The sequence below is a fragment of the Megalobrama amblycephala genome, linkage group LG8, assembly GCF_018812025.1.
Source record: "Megalobrama amblycephala isolate DHTTF-2021 linkage group LG8, ASM1881202v1, whole genome shotgun sequence".
In the NCBI taxonomy this organism is placed as follows: domain Eukaryota; kingdom Metazoa; phylum Chordata; class Actinopteri; order Cypriniformes; family Xenocyprididae; genus Megalobrama; species Megalobrama amblycephala.
In genome coordinates this window covers 21,225,528-21,237,585 of record NC_063051.1, presented here as the reverse complement: position 1 = coordinate 21,237,585, position 12,058 = coordinate 21,225,528, and the positions used below count along the sequence as shown (strand labels likewise).

At 36.2% G+C, this 12,058-nt stretch overlaps 1 protein-coding gene across 7 annotated transcripts in view; it reads right to left on the bottom strand.

The window, feature by feature from the left end:
- lrp8 (low density lipoprotein receptor-related protein 8, apolipoprotein e receptor) overlaps positions 1-12,058 on the bottom strand; it is a 187,534-nt gene that overhangs the window by 20,429 nt on the left and 155,047 nt on the right. For all 7 annotated transcript variants that reach the window (XM_048200027.1, XM_048200028.1, XM_048200021.1 and 4 more), the window contains exons 11-13: positions 6,207-6,434; positions 5,175-5,293; positions 4,175-4,314 (exon numbers count right to left, since the gene is read on the bottom strand). In XM_048200027.1, the coding sequence (XP_048055984.1) occupies positions 4,175-4,314; positions 5,175-5,293; positions 6,207-6,434 (487 nt within the window). The remainder of the gene's footprint in view (positions 1-4,174; positions 4,315-5,174; positions 5,294-6,206; positions 6,435-12,058) is intronic.

Sequence of the window (12,058 nt, the reverse complement as noted above, 5' to 3'; positions counted from 1 at the left end):
ATCCATTCTCAAAATCAGAAACAACGCACAACACATTTAGACAGAAATGAAGTGGCACACTTCCAAAAATGCAAAAAACATTATAGAATACAGAATGGACATGCTCACACACACACACGCGCGCACACAAAAATAAAAATTATTTATTTTATTATTTTTATTATAAAATTATTATTGAAAAACTGATTTTGCCCTGCACAAAAAATGCTAAACTTTGACAAAGTAATTTTTATTGTTATAATTTTGATTTCATAACATTTAGATATGAATCCAACTGAAAAAAAAACTTGTGAAAAGACATCTTTCAATCATTCAAATAGCACATAGCAAATAGTGGAGCTCTGCAGCCATCTACTGGTAAAAGTGATAGTTTTTTTACTTTTAAAACTGCATTTTTCAAAAGATGGGCAAAAATCTTACACTAAACCATGTCAAATTATCCATGTTATCCACATGAATGAAAGTTAGAAATCTGGGCCTTTTATAAAGTGAATTTTACATAAAAAGCTGTTCATGCATAAAAACCTATTTCAAAAAATATTTTTTAATTTATTTATATAAATCCTCCAAAAACTGCACAAATGTTGAGAAAAAACATTAATAAACAGAGTAAAATTACATTGGTTTTTAAAAAATATATTATATTGTTACAAAATTACATTTTGTTGCCCGGGGTCTCCAGAGACCACGAACGTAACTTCTTTTTTTTTTTACACTAACATAAAAATAAGATATCACTCCAATTTTTTTTTTATTTGTAGATCTTAAAAGTGTTAACCACCGTACAAAGTCTCATGCCATTTGGACAAAGAGAGCATTTTTTTTAAAATTTGAGCAAACATCATTTGCGGGTCAAAAAGACCCCGAAGACCGCACAAGGGTTAAATCAATAAAATAAACTTAGTTTACTAAAACCCTCTGTCATATTTCTCAAATCACATTCTCACTTATGGTTATTTGAATTTGCTATTATTTAAATAAATACATGCAAAATAAATAAATAAAAATACAACTGTTCAAAAGTTTGGCATCTGAAAGATTTTTTTTTAATGTTTTTGAAGTCTCTTACGCTCAACCAGGACTGCATTTTTTTTTTAATCAAAAATACAGTAAAATAGTAATATTTTGAAATATTTTTACAACTTAAAATAACTGTTTTCTATTTTAAAATATTTTAAAACAGCTTTTTCCCATGATGGAAAAAGCTGAATTTTCAGCAGTCATTTCTCCACATGATTACTCCACAAATTTCTTATTATTTACGTTGAAAACAGCTGTTAAGCAGCTCAAGTATATATACTTTTTGTTTTTCAGGATTCTTTGAAGAATAGAAAGTTCAAAAGAACAGCATTCTTTTTTTCTTTTCTTTTTTTGCTACAATGTGAAAGTCTTTACGGTCACTTTACTGTGTCCTAGCAAAATAAGAAGTATTAATTTCTTTCAAAAACCTTGCTGACCATAACCTTTTAATGCTTGTCTATGTTCATTTTAATAAAAAAATTATATTATTCAATGAAAGTATTATATTAATATTATTATTTCTTAAATGTTCTGTTCCTCACAAAAAGCTAACTTATGTCCCCTGAAGATGTGGAATATAGGGCACGAGTTGTAGTGAGCACTTTTATGGGTGTTTCTCTGGAATAATGAATGCCAAATGGGTTTGGAACGACATGAAAGGTGAGTAAATGATGAAAAAAGGGAGATCCTTGAAAATTCTGTCATCATTTACTCGCCCTCAAGTTGTTCCAAACCTGTATGAATTTCTTCTGCTGAACACAAAAGAAGATATTTTGAAGAATGTCGGTAAAACAGTTGATGGGCCCCACTGACTTCACTGTATGGAAAAAAATACCATGGAAGTCAAATGTTTGGTTACCGACATTCTTCAAAATATCTTCTTTTGTGTTCAGCAGAAGTAAATGATGACAGTAAATGATTACTTTTTTGGGTGCTGCAATTATCCCTTTAATGCTTTTTGTTCACTTTTGTGAAGCTGTCAATTACCAATAGGAAATCTGAAGAAATGAAATGTAATTTGAGCTGGGAGGTATGAGAAATAATGAACCAAAATAATGAGCTTATTGGAAATGACTCCTTCACCAAAGACAGCATGAGTATTTCATACAGAAAGATCCCTATCTTCCTTTCCTATCTACAAGAAACCCAAAAAGTTTGGGGGAAGTTATCAGCTACAGTTGTCAATTACTGTTTTGAAACTTCAATAGCCAAGTGGAGAACTTTAGGACCAGGCTCAAGGGTACTGTAGTAATGTAGCAGTTCATTTCTCATGTGCCCCAGACAAAAGGAAGAGAATGAAGCAAGCACATTGTGTTTCCTTTTTTTAGGGCTCAGTCCCAGGTTGCCCTCCTACTGAGCTGGCTCATTGACTGGCCTGATGAAGAGTATTAGGCTATCTATTGCTTGGGCAAGGTCCTGCCTTCAGGTGCCTTAGGAGCTGCCAAAGTAAAAAGGCTTTTTAATTTGGTTTGTGTCTTTGGCTGGTGTCAGCCATACATCTCTTGGCCAGTGCTACTGTCTCACAGTGAGACCCATGTTCTTCAATTATACCCTCTGAGCAAAAAACATTTGTTTATATGAAGCCAAACTGAGCTTAGAAACCTCTCAAGGCCTGTTATTGTGAATGCAGCTCCATCTGTGCCTGCATGAATGAGTATGTCAGTACTATTTCAGGGTACCCCCAGGATCCTCCAAATGAAATTCAAGGCTTTTTAAGACCTTTTTAATACCATTTTAAATGAAATTCAATGCCAACTTCGTACCCATTCTGACAGAAGTATGAGGGGAAAATGTCAAATCTGTATAAATTTTGAACCCTAGAAAATAATTAATTCGGCATATATTTTTAGACCTATACTATAAATATTTTATTTACCATAGGCCTACTAAATGTAAACAGCAGTGTCTCTCTCATTGTTACAGAGTGTAATATAATTATATAGGCTAATACTATGATGTAATTGATGTAATACTACTAATATACTAATATAATACTACTAATATAATACTATTAATTGCAATAGTCTGGTGCAACTTCTCACATCCAACAAGGTGCATGGAATAAAAAAAAATTGTAATTTAGGAACAAAACCAGCAACACTCATAGAGGCCATGGAGGGGTCAGAAATAAACAAAAAACTGAAGCTATATATATCAACTTTATTTTGCCAAAAAATAAAAATCTCTCATTATTAGTTTTTAACATTTAGTGGAAGTAGGCTGTTTTTCTTTACTTCATGCTAGCTTAAATAAAATTAAAATCTTGCACTGAACAACACTGTACAGAACAAATACAACCCTTGAATACATTTGTACACTCTTCTGTTTCTTGACATGGTAGCATCGGACGCGTTTCGGTGATTTAAAACGACGCTCGTGACTTAAAGTCGAGTGCTTTTACTGTAATTTAGGCAAGCGCGCTCATAATAGAAGCGACGCGGTTGAGAGCGCGGCTCATGGTTGCATAGCAACGACAGACGCCACGGGAGCGAAAGCGCATTGGAAAGAAGGAGAATGCCGGCGCGGCCGCGTATGTGACGCGTACTAGAGAATAATAATTATAATAATAATAATAATTTAGCGGGCCGGATTATGTTTTATTTTTGAGATCAGTTGCGGGCCGTAAATGGCCCGCGGGCCGGCAGTTTGAGACCACTGGACTAGACTATCACAGAACGCTGACACAATCAGCAACCCAATGATGATTTTCATTCAATCCGAGCACAGATATTGACTCGTATTACTCGTATAATACTCGTACTCGGCAGAAGTGCTTTATCCGTACCGGATACTCGTTTCAGCCGAGTATCCGGCTCATCTCTAGTAATTTACCTCACTTGCCTAGTAACCATAGTAACGGGTGCGCGAGCTTTCGCGCTTACTGCTATGACGTGGAGCGCGAGGTGCACTCAACATTACGCTGCATGAATTTTTAATTAGCCTACACTAGTAACAGTTCATTTTGTTACGGTATGAACTTAATCCTAGGAAAAGTTAAAAAATAAAAAAAATAAAAAGACCTTTGTAACGAAATCCAAGACTTTGTATACCAAATTCAAGGCTATTAAGGCCTTAATTTTAGATTATCAAATTTAAGACTTTTTCAATGCTTTTAAGACCCCGCGGGTACCCTGTATTTGATAAATTTGCTTGCCTCAAAAAGAGTCAGGGCGAAGGGATGTCCCAGATGATCCATGGAGGAGAGCAAAACTCTACGGTTGTCTCCATTCAGGTCCACGCTGGAAATCAGATGAAGCTTGGAATCGACCCAGTAGAGTCGTCTACTAGACAGATCTGGAAGATGAAAGAACTTTTATATGTAGTGTATATGTAGAGCTTTAATAATACAACAAATGCTTTTAATTTAACATGAGTGGTCAAATGAAACAGAAAAGTGGGTAGTATGTGAAGGGAAAATTCATATTTCAGTTCATATTCTATTATTTTTCATATTTCAAGTAAAAATAAAGGCATTTTAAAATTAAATGAAAGGCACAGTTGAAAGCACAATCAATGTAAGAAAAGAAAAGAAAAGAAAAAAAAAAACACAATGCACTCCAAAATCTCACTGCTTTGCAAGGTTACTCGCTCTTTTCCCATTAAAAAGGTATTTTGTTTCAATACAGACATAGCAATTCTCAATTCAACCTTTTTTGTCAATAACTTTCTCCATCCATAACTGCTTTTTTAAATGGCTTTTATGTTAAGCGAGTCAGGAAAATGATGGCGATATTGACAGCGTTGCTTGAGCAATTCCATTTAGTTCTTCCCAAACTGACGGGCGATTTATGAGAAACAATGAAGGTGAATGATTCAAAGCCCTGTTGGCCACAGGAGGCTGCTCTTTATTATTAACACTCTTTCTTCTCCTTCTGCCGTCTGCCTCTGTGTTTGTTTGGTCTTTCTCAATTCTAATGTTTTTCTCTTTCTGTTATTTTGGCTGATGTTTTGTAATGATGGCAAAGACAGCTCTCTCATGTCTTGCTTTTTGGTATGGTATGCTTTGTTTTGCTTTCTGCTGTTTCTCTTTTATGTTTTGTTGTCTTTTTTGCTATTCTCTAGTGTGTGTTTCTCTACTTTGACTATATTTGAAGATGTGAATACATTTGTTCTGAATGGAGAAACTGAATTGCAAAACTTTCAAAAGGTTTTACCGAGCGCAATCCCATTGGGCCATTCAATCCTCTCTGAAACCAGAACCTGTCGATCCACCCCGTTCATTCCGGCTTTCTCGATCTTGGCCTGCGTTCCCCAATCCGACCAGTACATGAACCTGGGGGGTCAAAACAAACAGAACGTTCACAATCAGAATTATGGCTAGATCTAGACCGGTGGTTCTCAACCTTTGCGACTCCAAGGCCATCCATCGTCGACAACGATATAACCAAAAATCATTATAAAAATGTCCATGGGGTTATAAGATTTTTATACATTTATATACATTTTCCAGGTCTAGAAATTTTAAGGTTTCATCTTGAGGCTCCCTTAGAAGTTTGCAAAATCTATTTTCCTCCACATTTTCAGAGCTAGTGGGAAAATCTGTGGAATTTAAACAGGTTAAAATGTGTAAAACAGTGGTTTACCATTCTTATTGGAAACTGAAAGTATTTCAAATTAGCCAAAAGACTAGGGGATATGTGAAATTTTGTGAATGACGGCTTTACAATTCTATAAAAAAACAGCACAGGAGTTTCCTGGGATGGAGCCACAAAAGATTTATGTTATCAAATAAATGAGATACAGTTGAGTGGAAAATTAGGGAGCTCCGATGGCTCATCGTCTGTCAAAAATCCTCATTAAAAAGAGTCAGTATATAACTCCGTCCCTATAGGTGTGAAGTGGGCACTTTACCCACAGGCAACAATTAGTTAGTATGCTGACCAGCATGAACCCATTTGCATGTTTTTCATGCTCTTCTACTTCTGTAATACTGTGAAAAGAGCCCCAAGGGGAAAGATTCTTCATGATGAATGGCAGTAAAAGAAGAAATTATATATACGAAGTGAAGGAACCTTTGGCAAGGCTTTCAAAAATCTTGGTGTTGATCATGCACACACATCATATTGACATTATTCATGATAATTCAATGATTATTTAATGCAAGAGTGTTTGAAAAGGACTGATGCCTGATGTCATTCACACTTTCGAGTCTGCCGATTTTTACATTATAAACATTATATTGTTACCCTTGTCTTGGATCAACGGCGATGGCACGTGGTTCGCCAAGCTCTGTGTCGATCAACACCTTCCTCTTCTTGCCATCGGCAGTTGCGACAGAGATAGTTTTGTGTCCAGAGTCGGTCCAGTAGATGTTCTTATGGACCCAGTCCATTGCTAAGCCCTCTGGGGAATGTAGCGCAGTGTCTATGAGCGTGATCTGTTGAGAAGTATCGCTGGCTTTGTTGATATATGCGCTGAAGGGGAATAAACACACTGTTAATCTACATTCACAGCATTTTAAGCAGATGTTATGTATCTATCCATTCATAAACATTTACATCAAACACAAGGTATTCAATGCATCCAGCAGATTCATGGTGAATAAGCACACCACAAATAGCTGGCACTCACAGCTGTTGTTTGCGTACACATAAGCAGCAAAGTGAAGCAACATCTGCATGTTTCTCAAAGAACAATTATAGGACAAAATGGCTGACTCTTGTGATCTTTTTTGCTGTGTATGAAAGCTACAGTGATTTACAGTGAAGCAGATATGATTGCCATTTGAAGCATGGTGAAATCTGATGTCACTGTGACTGATCTTATGATTCAGCACTCATGAGAAAGCACCACATCACTTTGGTGTCACTTGGGTCATTTGATAAAAGGGATGGCATTTAAAAGCTCATACACACGTGTAAACAATAACTAGTGGGTAGTTACTGCCAATAGTGTAGTAGTTCCCTATCCTGTGTTTCCTATTTCTCCTTGCTATACTAACAAACAAGCATATTTTCAAACACAATATGGAAATAAAAGCTAACATTTTGTCTGTAATAGGGGTGTGCACAAATAGTCGAATATTCGTTCTGTAATTAATATTCGAAAAATAAAAAAACTATTCGAATTTTACTATGTTGCTGTGCTGGCCGTAAATGCAGCGAATCCATGATAAATCATAAGCACTAAAACTCGCAGTTATAACTAAATGCACCGGGTGGCGCTGTGGAGCGTGTTTAACAAGTTTATTTTATTTGATCGTCACATAATGTTGTCGTTTGCCTCGCAAAGTTTGGAATTACTTAGATGAAAATGATCTTACAAAATGGAATTACTTTTGATCAAATTAATTAATGAAACCGAGTTATCATAATATCAACACCATAATGAGAAAGCACATGAAATCTAAATAGCCGTCGAGTGAGGAAAGACAGCTGTCCATCACTGCATTCACGACAGGTAAGCGCAACTGTAAGTTATCCCAAGATGAGCAAAGATGATAACTTATCTAATAGCAAAATGATTTTGAGACCTATGCTTCCTTTAAGTTTCGTCGAGGGAGACATATTTACGAACAGAAAACAAAGTGCTACTGTTAGAAACTTAGCTTAGCACACAGTTATGTACGTTAGGCTATTATTATCTTTGTCTCTGCAGCGTCTGTCAGCACGGCTCGTTTTCTGACCCGAGCATGTGGATATTATTGGTTTTCTCAACATGAACATGTGAAACAATATAAACACGATAACCATATACTGACTCGAGTGTATTATGTACGTTTTGTACAATAACTGGCGCTGTCTGCTTTATTTGTATTTTTCCTGCTCGCGCTGCTTGATATTAAATGCTTTTGTTCTTAATATTTTCTGTTTACACATATTGTTTAATGCTTTGAACTAAAAGAAAACCTTAAGATATAATGTAAGCTTGTTGTGTATATTGCCTAATCGTAAGCTTGTTCAGAAATGTTTACAAAATATTGATGAATATAAAACAATAACGTCTTTCTCGTTTAACCTCATTTAAATAAACGAATATTCGAATATTCGTTTTTTTATGAGCCCAAATATTCGAATAAAATATTTTGGAAAAATGCCCATCCCTAGTCTGTAACACTGTTGCCAACTATTTTCAAAGGAAAGTAGCTAAAGCCTGCCCAAAAAGTCGCTAAATGTCGCTAGATTACGTCATGCATAAATTAACATATTCGTGACGTCATCACGTCGGTTGCGTTCTGCCTGCCTAATGTGTTTCCACTCCTAATCCGTGCTCACATACTGTATTTTAATACAATATAATATAATATAGCCGAATGTCAAATAAAGCTGTTCTCATATATATATATATATAATTTATTTATTTAATTTTTTAATATAGCCTATATACATTTTTCTTTTTTTTTTGTCCGGCAACAAAACGCGTATGATATAATGAATTACATTTTTATACATTTGTAAATTACATGAATTCAGAGAGTTCGGAAACTGGATGAACTAAAGCTCTGTGATAGTGAGTAATATAAGTGATAATAAGCACGCGACAAAAATGGAAATCAAAACCATCAAACTAAATTCTTTAAATATAAAACAAAGGAGAATCAGAAATAGTGTTTGGTCCGTGGCAACACTGTGTGCTCGTGTGTAGCTCGCTCATTCACGTCTGTCAGATACCGTGCTCTCGTGCTGCTGCTCCTCTCAGCCACTTAATGAACAGAGTAGACGCTGAGAGAGGTGTGACGGCAGCGGGAAAGCAAGACCTCGCGCTCACAGGACAGTGCTGGTGACATTTGAAAAGTTACTGAGGTTTGTCCAAAAAGTCGCTAGATTTGTCGCTAGGCGCTTTTTTGAAAAATAGTCGCTAAAGGGGTCTGAAAAGTCGCTAAATCTAGCGACAAAGTCGCTAAGTTGGCAACACTGGTCTGTAATCTTTTTATATACCCTACTGTTTGGGGCCAGTAACAAATACACATTGGAAAGGTCACACGTGACATAGGCCGAATTACTGATCCGGTGTCTACAAAGCGAACGTGCAAAAGTCAAACACCCTTTACAAAAAAAAGTAAAACAACGATGTCGGACAATTTTGAAGTGGGAGGAGAAAATGAAATGGAGTTTTTCGCCCTACCGCAGTACTACCGCCTATGTTACGCGTGACTTTCCAACGTTAGTGCAAGACAATTCATGGTTAAAAAGTATATAATTTTTTATTTTTTTAGAAAACGGCCGATCGTTTCACTAGACAAGACCCTTATTTCTCCGATGGGATCGTGTAGAGCCCTTTGAAGCTGCACTTAAACTGCAATTTGGACCTTCAACCTGTTGTAGCCCAGTGAATTCCACTATATGGAGAAAAATCCTGGAATGGTTTCCTCAAAAACCCCAATTTCTTTTTGACGGAACAAAGAAAAACATAAACATCTTGGATGACATGGGGGCGAGTAAATTATCAAGAAATTGTAATTCTGAAGTGAACTTTAATTAACATAACAGATTATTAAAATGACTAAATCTAAAGGTTGTGCATTAACCTTGTACCAATCATATTTCCCCCATATTTTAACTAAAATAATAATAATAATCAATTCAAGACAAGTCAAGTCAAGATCTTTTTTATCTAGTTGTTTGTTGTATGTCATTTTATCTTTCAGTTTCAGTAAATAATAAGCTTAAATATCCTGCCAACTCTTTACTATGTTTGTATAAAATTGAAAATTGGTTACTGGTAGAAATACCAGCATTAAAACTTTGTAGATTTGTGCAATAGAATATTTAAAATCTTAAAACACATACTTCAAATCTACAGAATATTTACTTTTAATATCAAACTGGAAAAGGCACCCATTTCATAGAATGACCCACCTTTCATTGGCAGTGAGGGGGTGGTGTGTATTATAACCTGGTAATTTTCCATTTGCAGTCACCTAGTGCCTTTAACAGATGCTACTTCAACAGCCATCAAAATGGGCCCATCTCCCCTTATAAGACACAGGACTTTGAGAAACTCTTTTCAAAGTGTATCTTAAGTGAATCACAAGGACAGGGGAAATAGCAGCCAGGGAACATTTCTATTGCTTTCATTGGCTTGACTAGGAGCTCTATTAATAGGAACAGATTCCCTGCCCCTTTCAAACACTGATGATTCATAAATGAGACAAAAGGAATAAAAAGTAAAGAGACAAAGTGTTCTGCACTTAAACAATAGTGACTAAATAAGATGAGATAATCAATATAATGTGACGTCAAATGCTCAATTGCAGGTTCTTAATTTGGTATGCATTATAATAATAGTAAAAAGAGATAATTTAAAAAAAGAATAGTACAGTCAGTTATGGACCAAATTCAATAGCAAAATTATTAAAAGTACTTTAACACCATGTCCTTGCTGAGCACAACACAATAAATTACAGAGGAAATTTCAGTAAAAATAATGCTGTCACAATCACAGCCATTCACATTTTTGATTTGTAATATTTCACTGATTTAAATTAACTGTAGATGGGGCTACTCAGTACAACGCAATAAAAATAATAACCAAAATATTAACAAAATGTCCTGTCGCTCATCATGACACTCAGTAACAATTTAAAGGGATAGTTCACCCAAAAATGAAAATTTGATGTTTATCTGCTTACCCCCAGGGCATCCAAGATGTAGGTGACTTTGTTTCTTCAGTAGAACACAAATGATGATTTTTAACTCCAGCCGTTGCAGTCTGTCAGTCGTATAATGCATGTCAATGGGAACTTCGTCTATAAGAGTAAAAAAAAAAAACATGCACAGACAAATCCAAATGAAACCCTGCAGCTCGTGACGACAAATTGATGTCCTAAGACAGGAAACGATCGGTTTGTGCGAGAAACCGAACAGTATTTATATCATTTTTTACATCTAATACACCACTATGTCCAACTGCCTTGAGCATCCGGTGTGTGAGGTCTGAAAACGCGTTCTGATGCCGGAAGTGATCTCTCGCACTTATGGTCAATGAGTGCAAGAGATCACTTCAGTTGTCAGAGTGTGTTTTCAGACCTCACACACTGGATGCTCAAGGCAGATGGACATAGTGGTGTATTAAATACTGTTCGGTTTCTCGCACAAACCAATCGTTTCCTGTTTTAGGACGTCAATGTGTCGTCACGAGCCGCAGGGTTTAATTTGGATTTGTCTGTGCATGTTTTTTTTTTTTTTACTCTTATAGACGAAGTTCCCATTGCCATGCATTATACGACTGACAGACTGCAACGGCTGGAGTTAAAAATCATCATTTGTGTTCTACTGAAGAAACAAAGTCACCTACATCTTGGATGCCCTGGGGGGTAAGCAGATAAACATCAAATTGTCATTTTTGGGTGAACTATCCCTTTAAAGTAAGCCAAACCATCGATCAAAGCGCAACCCACAGGGTATATTGTGTTCATGAAAGGATAAAACAATGATGGTCTTGATCAACAAGAGCAACAATTTGCCTGTTTAATTAGCTGGGTTTGGGTTCCCTCTGACATCTTAATTACAGTAGGAGTCTTGCATCACATTAACCCAAAATGATGTTAATTGGAATTAATCAAAGCAATAAACACAACATTAACCTATCAACCTTTGTGCTGAATCATAAAAAGAGCCATTTTGAGCTCTCATGCAGGTGAACCACGACTCATTATTTAACAAAACAACTCTCTACTGACAACAGCGGTGAGCTCAATAACCACATCACCCTCAAAATAGATGGATGCCGGTTTCAAGTAATATTTACTGTGGATTCCAACAATGGCCTTTAAAAGGTATATGCCTCATTTGAGGTTTCAGCTGTCAGCTGACATCTACACTGTTGCATCTTCACTGTAACCACAAATTCATGCCGTTCTCCACCAGGGACATAAATTAAACTCCCTGCAGACAAGCAGAAGTATTTCCATTCTTCTGAGTGCTCTTCTCAGGGGTTTATAAAGTGATAATGAACTGTCTTAGGCCGTCCTAACACAAGCCCTCCTGAGGGGAGAGGGGATGAGTAATGGGACGCCTTATTGTGGGAGGTAAATTATGGGAAGCATATGGTGCGGCTAAAATGATTTAGAGATGGTCCTAGAGGCTGATGTGACTCA